The 12,017-nt window shown below is 41.2% G+C and overlaps 1 protein-coding gene across 2 annotated transcripts in view; it reads right to left on the reverse strand.

Moving 5' to 3' along the window:
• The window catches only part of FKBP15 (FKBP prolyl isomerase family member 15), a 57,480-nt gene that overhangs the window by 37,687 nt on the left and 7,776 nt on the right, over positions 1–12,017 (reverse strand). The window contains exons 1-4 of one of the 2 annotated variants that reach the window (XM_078061631.1): positions 7,718–7,834; positions 4,148–4,289; positions 2,240–2,324; positions 1,715–1,784 (exon numbers count right to left, since the gene is read on the reverse strand). In XM_078061631.1, the coding sequence (XP_077917757.1) occupies positions 1,715–1,784; positions 2,240–2,324; positions 4,148–4,184 (192 nt within the window). In that variant the 5' untranslated portion in view covers positions 4,185–4,289; positions 7,718–7,834. Of the gene's footprint in view, positions 1–1,714; positions 1,785–2,239; positions 2,325–4,147; positions 4,290–7,717; positions 7,835–12,017 lie in introns of those variants that run through there. The other variant, XM_036121958.2, reaches the window with a different exon arrangement.

The following is a 12,017-nucleotide window of genomic DNA, read 5'->3' on the forward strand; positions in this document are numbered from 1 at the left end:
TATATGACAAAATCAGGGACAACTAGACATCATTTACCTCTGGACAGAAGAATGAAAGATTTAAGGGACATAACAACCAATTGCAATGTATGGACCTTATTAGACCTGATTAAGACAAACTGGAAAAAAAAAGAGACAATCAGGTAAATCTGAACACTAGCTGGTAGTGAATGAGATAAAAAATATTAGGGATGCCTAGGTGGCTCAGTTGTTAAGCACCTGCCTTCAGCTCAGGTCATGATCCTAGGGTCCTGGGATCGAGTCCCGCATCGGGCTCTCTGCTCAGCGGGGAGCCCACTTCTCCCTCTCCTCTCACTGTCTCTCCTTCTCTCTCAAATAAATAAATAAAAATCGTAAAAAAAATTTTTTTTGTGGGGTTTTTAGGTGATAATTGGATAATGGTTATGTTAGAAACAAAAATCCTTGGGATATATACTAAAGTATTTACATCTAAAATTGTATGCTGGAGATATAGTCAAAATAATCTGAGCAGAAGAAGGAAGACAGGCTGGAATCAAGATGAAATAAGATTAATAACTCTTAGAGCCTAGGAATGGGTTTCTGGGGGTTCATTATTCGAGTCCCACAATTTTTATATGTGTTTCCAAATTTCCACAGTTAAGTTTTTTGTTTGTTTGTTTTTAATACAAATGAGTGTTGTCTATTACATTAGTTACCCTGAACAGCTCATCTTATCTGTGTCTCAGAGTGTCTTAGGAGCGTGGCCCTAGTTCACTGGACCTTTGAAATGCCAGAATTTCTCATGCTTCTCTCAACAATGTTTAAAACATTCTGGAGAATTTTTTTTTTTTAAGATTTTATTTATTTATTTGACAGAGAGAGACACAGCGAGAGAGGGAACACAAGCAGGGGGAGTGGGAGAGGGAGAGGGAGAAGCAGGCTTCCCGCTGAGCCGGGAGCCCGATGAGGGGCTCGATCCCAGGACCCTGGGATCATGACCAGAGCCCAAGGCAGCCGCTTAACAACTGAGCCACCCAGGCACTCCTCTGGAGCAGAATTTGAACCTAGATACAACCCACATAAGGAAATCAAGTCTTGGGGCGTCTAGCCACATTTCTTTTTGACCCAAACCAATACTATGCTGTGCGATCCACTGCCCACCTCACTGTCAAACTTTCAAAGGATAAACACCGGTCATTGATTCAGGCATAAAGACAGAATGCTCTAAGTAGAACACTAAGTGTTTTTCATTACCTAACAAAGGGATGTCCTTGGTAAATGGTTTACTCTAAAACTCTCCAAAGTCTTTAGTACCATATCACAAAGGTCAAACTTAAAAGATTTTGCATGGTTGGTTTTTTTTTTTAAAGATTTTATTTATTTATTTGACAGAGAGAGAGCACAAGTAGGCAGAGTGACAGGCAGATGGAGAGGGAGAAACAGGCTCTCCGCTGAGCAGGGAGCCGGATGTGGGGCTCGATCCCAAGACCCCAGGATCATGACCTGAGCCGAAAGCAGCCGCTTAACGGACTGAGCCACCCAGGCGCCCCGGTTGGATTTGTTTTAATGCACAACAGTAAGCAAGATGTGACTATCAATGTTACTATGTACCTCATATTAAAAATTCACATTCAAAACGAATGATCATTCTAATCCTCTGACACATGAGACATTGGGCAAGTTGAGGTAAAAACTAACTCGTCAGTATGATCTGGGATACCTGAATGTACACGAGACATGGGGGCATTCTCACCTCTCTGGCTGTGTGATTCCCCAGCACTGCAGCACCAAACTTGCCCTGCTTTATATATTGACCATTTGTGCTACAGAAGCAAGAAAAATAATAGGTATTAATACTTCCTTAAACTAAGTAGAACAGCTTTGTCTTCTGCCACAGAGAAGTGAGGAATCTAGTCATTTAGCCTCAAGAAAAGGATAGAGGTGAACAGTTTATAATTTAAAGCTCTTATACAACTTCTTTACTCTCTAAATATCTCTTCATGGTATCTCAGTGGAGTGAGCACTTAAGAAGGTAGTTGTTGAGGGTACAAGCACTTCCTAGAGAGAGTATACAAAACAATGGCTCTCCAAAGTTGTATGTGCAGAATTCTCTAACCGAAATGTTAAAAAGCATTACTGATCCTCTGCCTATGGAAGGACTGTGCAGCCTAATTGCGTAGCTCCTTTGGCCACCGACAGAGGCTTATTGAGAAAAGACAGGAGCTTAAGCCAGCATCCCACACCCAACTTCAGAAAGCATTCCTTCTCGGCTACTTACTATCGATACGCATGAACTGCTGTTGCAACCAATACGGTGGGGGTGCCCGTTGTAGTGGGGGCTGCTTTTGCTGGCACCTGATTTCCTAAAGATGAAGAAGAAAACAAAGATGTCATTCACGTCTTTCTTAAAACTGATTTTTAACCACTGAAGCAGCTTCAAAATTCTCCTTTACATCTTACAGTTAAGTGGTACAATGTTTTCATGGCCATTATCTTTATCTGACCCACAGAACAGCCCTATGACCTCATCTGGGAATGAGGACATGGGAGCTCTAAGCACCCAAGTGCCATGACACAATGATAGCAGCGAGCCCAGGATAGAATCCAACTCTGGTTCCACTCCAAACAAGTCTCGGAGCTGGACAAGAGGCCCTGCCCAGAAAGCGAGGTCATATTCCATCTACTTTCTTTTCTTTTTCCAGTATTTTGCCAGCTCTAATATAAATTACTTCTCCTTCCCTTATTTCAGGCTAGAAAATTAATGATGATATTCAGATCATATTCACTACTTCACTTTTCCAGTGATTCAGGGTAACACTAACGTTTTAAAACAGTGTATTTAGAGAAAACTGCATATTTATACTCACCACATGAATGTGTTGATGGAAGAATAGTGAGAACATTGGCACAGACATGGAAACCAAGAACTTACTTTCAGAAGTATCCCTGTTTGATTTCTTTCTTTCCTTTTGTATTTTAAAAACAAGATGACAGGCTTAAGATGGAGTCACTTATGCTAAGTCCCAGTCACCAAATTGAGACTTACCGACAGATGTCACTAAACTGAGACTTACTTAACAGTTTCGGCTCTCCCTGAAATGGAATCTGAAACCAGTCAATCACGAATTCTCTGCTCAGCATTAGTTAGGTCATCTACATGACAGATCCCTGCCATCCCCTGAGGAAAGCAATCTTGCAATAATCATCGTGCTTTTTTGCCTACCGTAACTTCCTTGTTCTTGCTCCCTTCTGCCTATAAAAGTCATTTTGTGCAACTCCTCAGAGCTCCTTTCTATCTGTTGGATGGGATGCTGCCCAATTCATGAGTCACTTAAAGCCAAAAAGATCTTTAAAATTTACGCAGCTGAATTTTGTTTTTTAACAATACTGACACATCTTTTTTTCTGATTATAGAGTACATGTACTCTATAATACGTAAAACTTAGCAAATGCAGAAACGGATAAAGAAAATAAAAATGACCTGTAGTCTCACCAATTAAAAATAAATGTTAATAATTTGATGCATTTATTCCTGGTCCTTTTTCAATACACATAAACTTCACAGCTTTTTTTCTTATAGTTTTTAAATGAAATTTATGATATAATTTGACAACCTCCTTTTCTTATTTAGTACTAGTTTTTCTTTTAAAACAGTCTCCAAGACAAAGATAAAATAACCCTAAAGATGCTTTTTGGTGGTTACATAAAATACTGTATTATGACTTGGCCAGAATTTATCCAATGTCCTATTATTTGACATTTCTTTGGACTGTTTCCAATTTTCCTCCATTATAAATAATGCTGTGGTGAACATCCTGAAAACATACATCTTAGTATGTATCTCTAATTACTTTCTTAAAATAAATTCTTAAAACTGGAATTATGGGGTGAAGGAGTGTAAAACATTTTAAGGTTTTGTTACGTCCTGCCCAAATGCCCTTGAGAAATGTCACACCAGTTTACAGCCCCACTAGCAGTGTGAATATGCCCGCTTTGCATTCTTGCCTACAACAGGAGACGATCTTTTTAAATCTTTACCAACCAAAGAGGGACAGTAGGGAAAAGGGAAATGCCATGTTACTGTTGTTTTCATTTGCATTTATTGATTACAGCGAAACAGAGATTTAACATTTTCTATAGATTTGTACTGGTCCTTTTGTTTTGTTTTGTTTTGATGAATACCCACCTACGTTGTTTGCTTGCTGTCCTAGTCTGGTCTTCATGTTTTCCTTATTATTTTATAAAAACCTACAACATAGTTGTCAATTCAACCAGTACTGTCCAGTTGTACGTCATACGACAATAAAATTTTTCTCCTGATAAGCCAGCTGTTAAGAAAAAAAAGTAACTAAGGCCAGAGGCAGGTTATCAGGACAGGTGTGAAACACTGAGAAAAAACAGTCTCCCCAAGGTCAGCCTAGCATCCTCCCTTCAGGTTAGTTCTGCTTCTCCCAGTACACTCTCATCTCGCTATCTAATACCCTAGAAATGGAAGGTTGCTCATGGATTTGCTAGAAGGGTAAGTCAGATGGGATCTTCTCATTGGCTCAGCAGCCCTTCTTCTCCGAAATCAGTATTGCAGATTCTGAATGCCCCACCGACAAGGACTTCTTTTAACATGTACTTACAAATCTTTTTTTTTTAGTAAAGTTTTTTTTTTAAGATTTTATTTATTTATTTGACAGAGGGAGAGAGAGGTTTTTATAAAATAATAAGGAAAACATGAAGACCAGACTAGACAGGGGGAGTGGGAGAGGGAGAAGCAGGCTTCCCACTGAGCAGGGAGCCCGAGGCGATGCGGGGCTCGATCCCAGGACCCTGGGATCATGACCTGAGCCGAAGGCAGACAATGACTGAGCCACCTAGGTGCCCCTGAGTTAAGTTTTCTTGAATTACAGTTGTTAGTGTCTGTTCTTTTCCCCTTCCTTTTTTTTCTTCTGTGCACGCGCGCGCGTGCGCGCGCACACACACACACACACACACACACACTCTCTCTCCATGTGTTGAATCTTCTTTGCCATCCTTAATATTTGTCACACTTTCTTTTGGAACATTTTTATCTCTTAAATTTTTTATTTTTTAACAATTTCCTCTTGTTAACCTTCTATTTCTCTTCAGATATAATCTGCTGTTTTTATTCATTCTTGTGTTCCTTCTCATTTAGCCCTCATTTCTTTTTTTTTTTTTTAAAGATTTTATTTATTTATTTGACAGAGACAGACAAAGCGAGAGAAGGAACATAAGCAGGGGGAGTGGGAGAGGGAGAAGCAGGCTTCCCGCGGAGCAGGGAGCCTCATGCAGGGCTCAATCCCAGGACTCTGGGATCGTGACCTGAGCGGAAGGCAGATGCTTAACGACTGAACCACCTGGGTGTCCCTAGCCCTCATTTCTGAAATTTTTCTTATGTCTCTAATTCTTTCCTGAGTCTTGTCACTTACTTTTGAGATTTTCTAATCTCATTTAGGTTCTCATTTCATGTCTTATATTATTTTCCTAATGTTAACAGGTGGTTGTAGTTTTTGATCTATTCAGTAAGAAACATTCTCACAGAATAGAGCTCTTACTGTCTGTAAGGATAGTATTCTGTTTCTTGCTCTCTCATTACTTGACATGGAGTTGGATTCTGGTAAATTCCTACTGCTCTTTTTAGTGCGAAATTTGCTTTTCCGAACTTCTAGAAAGCGGTAGGGTTCAAGGTGGCTTTCTTAACTTCATAGAGCTCCCTCTTCTGTTGCTTTCGAATAGAGCTCAAAAATATGGTGGCTTCCTCCTGAGACTTCCTGATTCTATTTCTAGCCCTACTTTTATCTATATCTTTTCTCCTTCACTTCTATTATATCCCCATCCTCCTCAATTTTAATTCCATTCCCAGCTGGTTCTTCTGAGTGTGGGGACTTGTCCTACAAGATCACCCTAGGGGATGAGTTTCAAAAGTTCATAGGAGTGGAATGCTTGGCTGGCTCAATTGGTAGAGCATGTGACTCCTGATTTCAGGGTCATGAGTTCAAGCCCCACGTTGGCATGGAGCCTACTTTAAAAAAAAAGGTTCATAGGAGCAAGACTGCTCCAGTTCTTTCAGTCCCCATTATCAACCGCTTGTACCTACCCACAACTAGAGTGGGCAAAACACTTTCCAGTTTCAGCTTCACCTGCCATATTTTCCATGAACATCTGGTGGCTGTTTTGGGGTTCTTCCATGCTCAGATTTAGATAACCCATTGCTACCCTGTTTTCTCCCATGCAAATGCTGATACCACACAAGCCTTGCAGCTGTTAGTGGTTTGTCCAGACCTGCCTGTATTTTGAGATATTCATGAAGATACCTTTTCAACTGGATTTGTTGTAAATATTACCCATAGGTTTGTCTTTTCTATCTGCTCTATTTTTATATTGAAATCTGAAGAGATTCAAGAACTATGCTGCAGTCACTTTCCCCGCAAAGACTTCTTACACAAATACCCCCTGAACAGAGAGGATCTCCTATCTTGCGACTTTATTTTTTCTTTGTAAATGCCTACCTAAGACTGTATAGGTAATCTTTAAGTTGAAATGCCTCTATAACTCCCCTTTAAAAGTATAATTAACTCATAGTTGTTGTTTTCTAATTAAAACAAAATCAAGTTACCTCATTGGCTGGGGACTGAGGCTGTTTATTTTTATCCACATCCATTAACTCAACCGCTTTAAACTGAGTCAGAAACACACTGCTGATGAAGAGCTGTGCCAGAGGAAATGTAAAGGCAGAGCCTACTAGAAATCTGGCCTGGTCATGGCTTGGAGAACAGGACCAGCAATCTATAGCAAAGCTGCCCAAAGTGACAGGTAAGATTTAGAGCAGGGAACAGCAAACATTTTCTGTACAGGGCCAAACAGTAAATATTTTAGTTTTATGGGCCATATGATATCTGTTGCAACTCTTCAACTCTCAATAATCTAACAAACCTTCAGTGCCAGCATTGTGCCCAACATGTAAAAGGCACTCGATACTTTCATCTTCATTCAACAAAGAATTTAATGCCCCTTACCACCTGTTCTGCTCAGGACTATTTCTATCAGTCCCCCACTCCTCTTCAGGTTCTTACAGAAAGATAGCAAAGTGTAGAGGAAAGAGCTTTGGAGTGAGTCAAGTCAGGGTTCAAATTTCAACTATGTCACTTACTGCTGTATGACCTTGATCAAGTCCCTAAACCTCTCTGAGCCTCTAAACTGGTGGTAGTCTTCCCTATTTCACAGCACTGTTGAGACAACTAAATAAGGGAATTTATGTAAGTACCTGAGACCAGACTGAAAGCAGGCATTTTAGAAATATTAGTTGCCCCTTTCTCTCCTTTCATTCAACAAATGTTCATTCAGTGTGTCTCCATCATGATGAAAGGTACAGGGGATAGCGCACTGAGCACCACTGTCCAGTTGGGAAAAAGTCACTGTCAGCATACATCTGACCTATCCAGGTAAAAGAACTGAAAAGCAGCTCTTCCTTCTTGCCAAAACATTGGACAGTGCCTCAGGCAGTTTTAGAGAGTGTGGTTCACGTGGGGCAAAAGAGTTTGTCTGAGACCTTCCTCCCCCAGCTTCCAACAAAGGGCATACTATCTAGGTGCTGGAATTCAGGATATCAGAGCTTAGAGAAGAATGTACCACTGGTAGTGAACTTGGCCAGACTGACTGAGGATGGACAACCTGGCATGTCACTTTTGGAAGGCTGTTTACCCTTCCAACTAACCTGTTAGGGACCAATCCTAACCTCTTCACTTACCTGTTGCAGCTGCTCCTGGGCCTTTCTTAGGCTGCTTTGGGGCTGTGTACTGGAAGAATTCATTTCCATGGCCAGCAGATGTCTGATCCAGTCCAAAAAGAGAGGCTAGTCTGGCACTGTTAGTAGAAAATGAAAATGACATTTCATTTGACATATCTCAAACCTGGAATCATTATAAAAGCTGTTCACCTCCAACCTTGAACAAATACCTACTTGACTGCATATCCCACCATACCGGAAATGACAGGTAAGTGTCTTTGAAATCAAGATTGTATTTCTGGGGATGCCTGGGTGGCTCAGTTGGTTAAGCGTCTGCCTTCGACTAAGGTCATGGTCCCAGGGTCCTGGGATCAAGTCCCGCATGGGGCTCCTTGCTCAGCAGAGAGCCTGCTTCTCCCTCTGCCTGCCGCCCCCCGCCCCCCCCCCGCTTGTGCTCTCTCTCTCTCTGTCAAATAAATAAATAAAATCTTAAAAAAAAAAAAAAAAGACTGTATTTCTGATCTAAACAGCATCAGCTGACCTTGCCTGTCCACAGGACTTTGGTCAAGGCATTTATTTTGGACCTCAGTTTCTGCGTATATAAATTGAGGTGATTGGTAAATTGAGCAGATGCTCTCTGGTCTCTTCAAACTGTAAATTCTTGCCTTGCAAGTCATAATTTCCTACCTTTTACTCATTTATTACACTGAAATAGAACTGTACTTCAAACTTACTCCATCAAACATGGTCCTATCATCTAACAGGCAGAATGATTCCTTCCCATCCCTTGCAATGAATCTTATGCCCCAACCATTCCAATGAAACTGCTCTTGTTAAGCTCACCAGCAACCTCCTTGTTACTAAACACAGTTTATCAGTCCTTATCTTATTTGGCCTTCATGCCGCCCTTTTTACACTGTCAACTAATTTGTTCTTCTTCAAACAAACTCTTCCCTTGACTTCTGTGGGGATATTTGCAGGGGTGGGAGAAGGGATTGGCCCAAGTAAGACATCAATAAATGCTAATGGGATCCCTCTCTTGTTGTCTTCCCATGTCTCTGGCTCCTTGTTTAACTCCTGGGCCTCTTCTTCCTTTGCCCAACCTTTTATTTTCTTTTTTATTTATTTATTAGAGAGAGAGAGAGAGAGGGATGGAGGGAAGGAGGGGGTGAGAATCTTTAAGCAGACTCCCTGCTGAGCATGGAGCTTGCTCTCACGACACTTGAGATCACGAGCTGAGGACATGAGCCGAAACCAAAAGTCAGACACTCAACCAACTGAGCCACCCAGACGCCCCTTGCCCAACCTTTTAAATGCCCATGCTCCCAGATTTCACACTCTCCCTCCCTTGGCAATCTAATTCATTTACGTTGGTATCAAGTGCTATCCAAATGCTGATAATGCTCAAATCTGTATCCCCAACCCAGAATTTGCTCCTGAGTGTCAGAAAACACAGATATCCCACCAGCCACACAAATGCGACATAACAAACTAGAACCTGTATCTTTCAATCCCCACTGCCCCAGTAAAACCTGCTCTCACTCTTGTATTCTCTTCTCCTGGTGAAAATACTTTTTTATCAGGGTCCCCAAGACCACCACCAGGTTCAGTGATTTGCCGAGACTCACTGGACTCAGCATATAGTTGTACTCATGGCTAAGATGTAATACAACAAAAAGATAACACAGCAAAATCAGCAAAAGGAAAAGGCACATGGGGGCAAAGTCCAGAGGAAATGAAAAGCAAGCTTCCAAGAGTCCTTTTTCCAGTGGAGTGACACTGGACACATTTAATTCCTCCAGCAAAGAGTTGGAAGAACATATATGAAATACAGTCTCCCAAGGAAGTTCATCAGAGACCCAGTGCCCCAGGTTTTTTATTGGGGGTTGGTCACACAAAAACCCTCTAGCATAAACCAAAACTCTACACTCCCAGAAAGGTAAGGTTCAATAGAAACCTACTGTTTGTGCAGTTTAGGCACACTGAGCCACGTATCATTTATGGAAAGCTTTGTATCAGTGTGGGGAACTGTTTACCAATCAAGTTCCCATATGCTAGCCAAGTGCCAACCTTGTAAACAGGACTTTCTAAAGATGATGTTGTCATGTCTCCTGTGTTAACTCTTTTCTGCAAACATACACAACCAAACTGAAATCTGGGCAACATCCTTTGTCTTTTTTTCCTCTGGTGCTCATGACCAATCCCTGAGTCCATTTGATTTTACTTGCTCAATACTTCTTGAACCCATCCATTTCTCCCCATCCTCACTGCCACTGCCCTAGTTCAGGTCACCATCATATCTATCTAACTAGAATTATTCCAACAACCTCCTGACTTATCTCCCTGTCCTGGTCTTGCCTGCTTCTTATCCATTCTCCACATGGCATCCACAGTGATCTTTCTAAAAACCAAACTTGATCAAGTCTCTTTCCTCCTTAAAACCCTCAATAATACCTCAATATTACCAAGATAAAAATCCAAACTCCACAAGACAGCTTTACAAAGTCCTTCGAGACCTCACCTCTCCATACTTCCCCAGCTTCCTAACTGGCCATTTCTCAACTCCAACTGTGTGCTACACAGAACTTCCAGTTTCTCAAATAAGGCAAGATCTTTCTAATCTCCAACGTTTGCATATCCTGTTCCCTCTGCCTGAAACATTCTTCTTGTTCTTTCTCTCCCCTGGAAGTTGCCCCTAATCTCAAAGTCTAGATTAGATAATCTTCTTAGGGGCTCCCACTGGAGTCTACTTCGTTCATTCAAGAAATATGTATCCAATGCTGTGCTAAATGCTGAGTATATATTGATGAGCAAAGCTGAGTTCTATTTTCAAGGAGCTTACATCCTCTAAAAAGGATATTAAGCATTACATAATAAATAATTGCAAACTGTAATATAAGATATATAACAAGTAGCTGTTGTATGGAATTATACTCCATACAGATTAATAAAAGTTATTCAATCAGTTATTATGTAACATGATAATTGTCTATTATAATTACCACTTGACTATATTTTGCCTAGGGTCTGGTATATAATAGGCTCAATAAATGAACTCAAAGTGGGGTGCCTGGGTGGCTCGGTTGTTAAGCATCTGCCTTCGGCTCAGGTCATGATCTCAGGGTCCTGGGATCGAGCCCCGCATCAGGCTCCTGCTCGGCGGGAAGCCTGCTTCTCCCTCTCCCACTCCCCCTGCTTGTGTTCCCTCTCTTGCTGTCTCTCTCTGTCAAATAAATAAATAAAATCTTTTTTAAAAAAAAAAAAATAAAAAATAAATGAACTCAAAGTCTAGTCTAGCTCTGAGCTCCTCTTCTCCAAATATTGAGGGGTGCCTGTACGGTTCAGTCAGTAAAGCACTGCGACTCTTGATCTCGGGGTTGTGATTTCAAGCCCCACACTGGGCATAGAGATTACTTAAAACAAAACAAAACAAAACAAAAAAACACCTTAAAAAATAAGAACTTCACAACTTTTGGGGGCCTTTTCCCCCAACAATTTTAATGTATAATACATACTAACATTTTGCAAAATAAATTTAACATGATTTGAAACTATTACCCTGTTTTCTCAAGGTAGTGTACTGTAAGTTTCCTTTAAGTTTCCTGTTTATGGGGTCAACAATGCCTCCTCTAAAGGACTAAGAGGTTAAGTGAGATTGCAAGTGTAGAGATCAGTGCTGGCCTAAATAAGACATAAACAAATGATAATACTATTAAGAGGAAACCAAGATTTCTCCTTTAACTGAGGCAATCTGGGAAGATTTCCTAAAAGAATAAGATTCTGGGGGCGCATGGGTGGCTCAGTCGGTTAAGCGTCTGCCTTCGGCTCAGGTCGCGATCCCAGGGTGCTGGGATCAAGTTCTTCATTGGGTTCCCTGCTCGGCGGGGAGTCTGCTTCTCCCTCTACCCTTCCCCCCGCTCATGATCTCTCTCTCTCTCTCAGATAAATAAATAAAATATTAAAAAAAGAAAAAAGAATAAGATTCTGGGAGAGTTGGGCAATGCCTTTAATACAGTGAAAAATTTACAAAACTTAGAGCCTAGTTAAGATATAATAGTTTAGGGGCGCCTGGGTGGCTCAGTTGGTTAAGCGACTGCCTTCGGCTCAGGTCATGATCCTGGAGTCCTGGGATCGAGTCCCACATCGGGCTCCCTGCTCAGAAGGGAGTCTGCTTCTCCCTCTCCCGCTCCCCTGTCTTGTGCTCTCTCTCTCTCTCACTCTCTCTCAAATAAATAAATAAAAAATCTTAAAAAAAAAAAAAAAGATATAATAGTTTAGGGGTGCCTAGGTGGCTCAGTCGGTTAAGGGTCTGCCTTTGGCT

The sequence above is a fragment of the Halichoerus grypus genome, chromosome 14 (genome assembly GCF_964656455.1).
Source record: "Halichoerus grypus chromosome 14, mHalGry1.hap1.1, whole genome shotgun sequence".
Lineage (NCBI taxonomy): Eukaryota > Metazoa > Chordata > Mammalia > Carnivora > Phocidae > Halichoerus > Halichoerus grypus.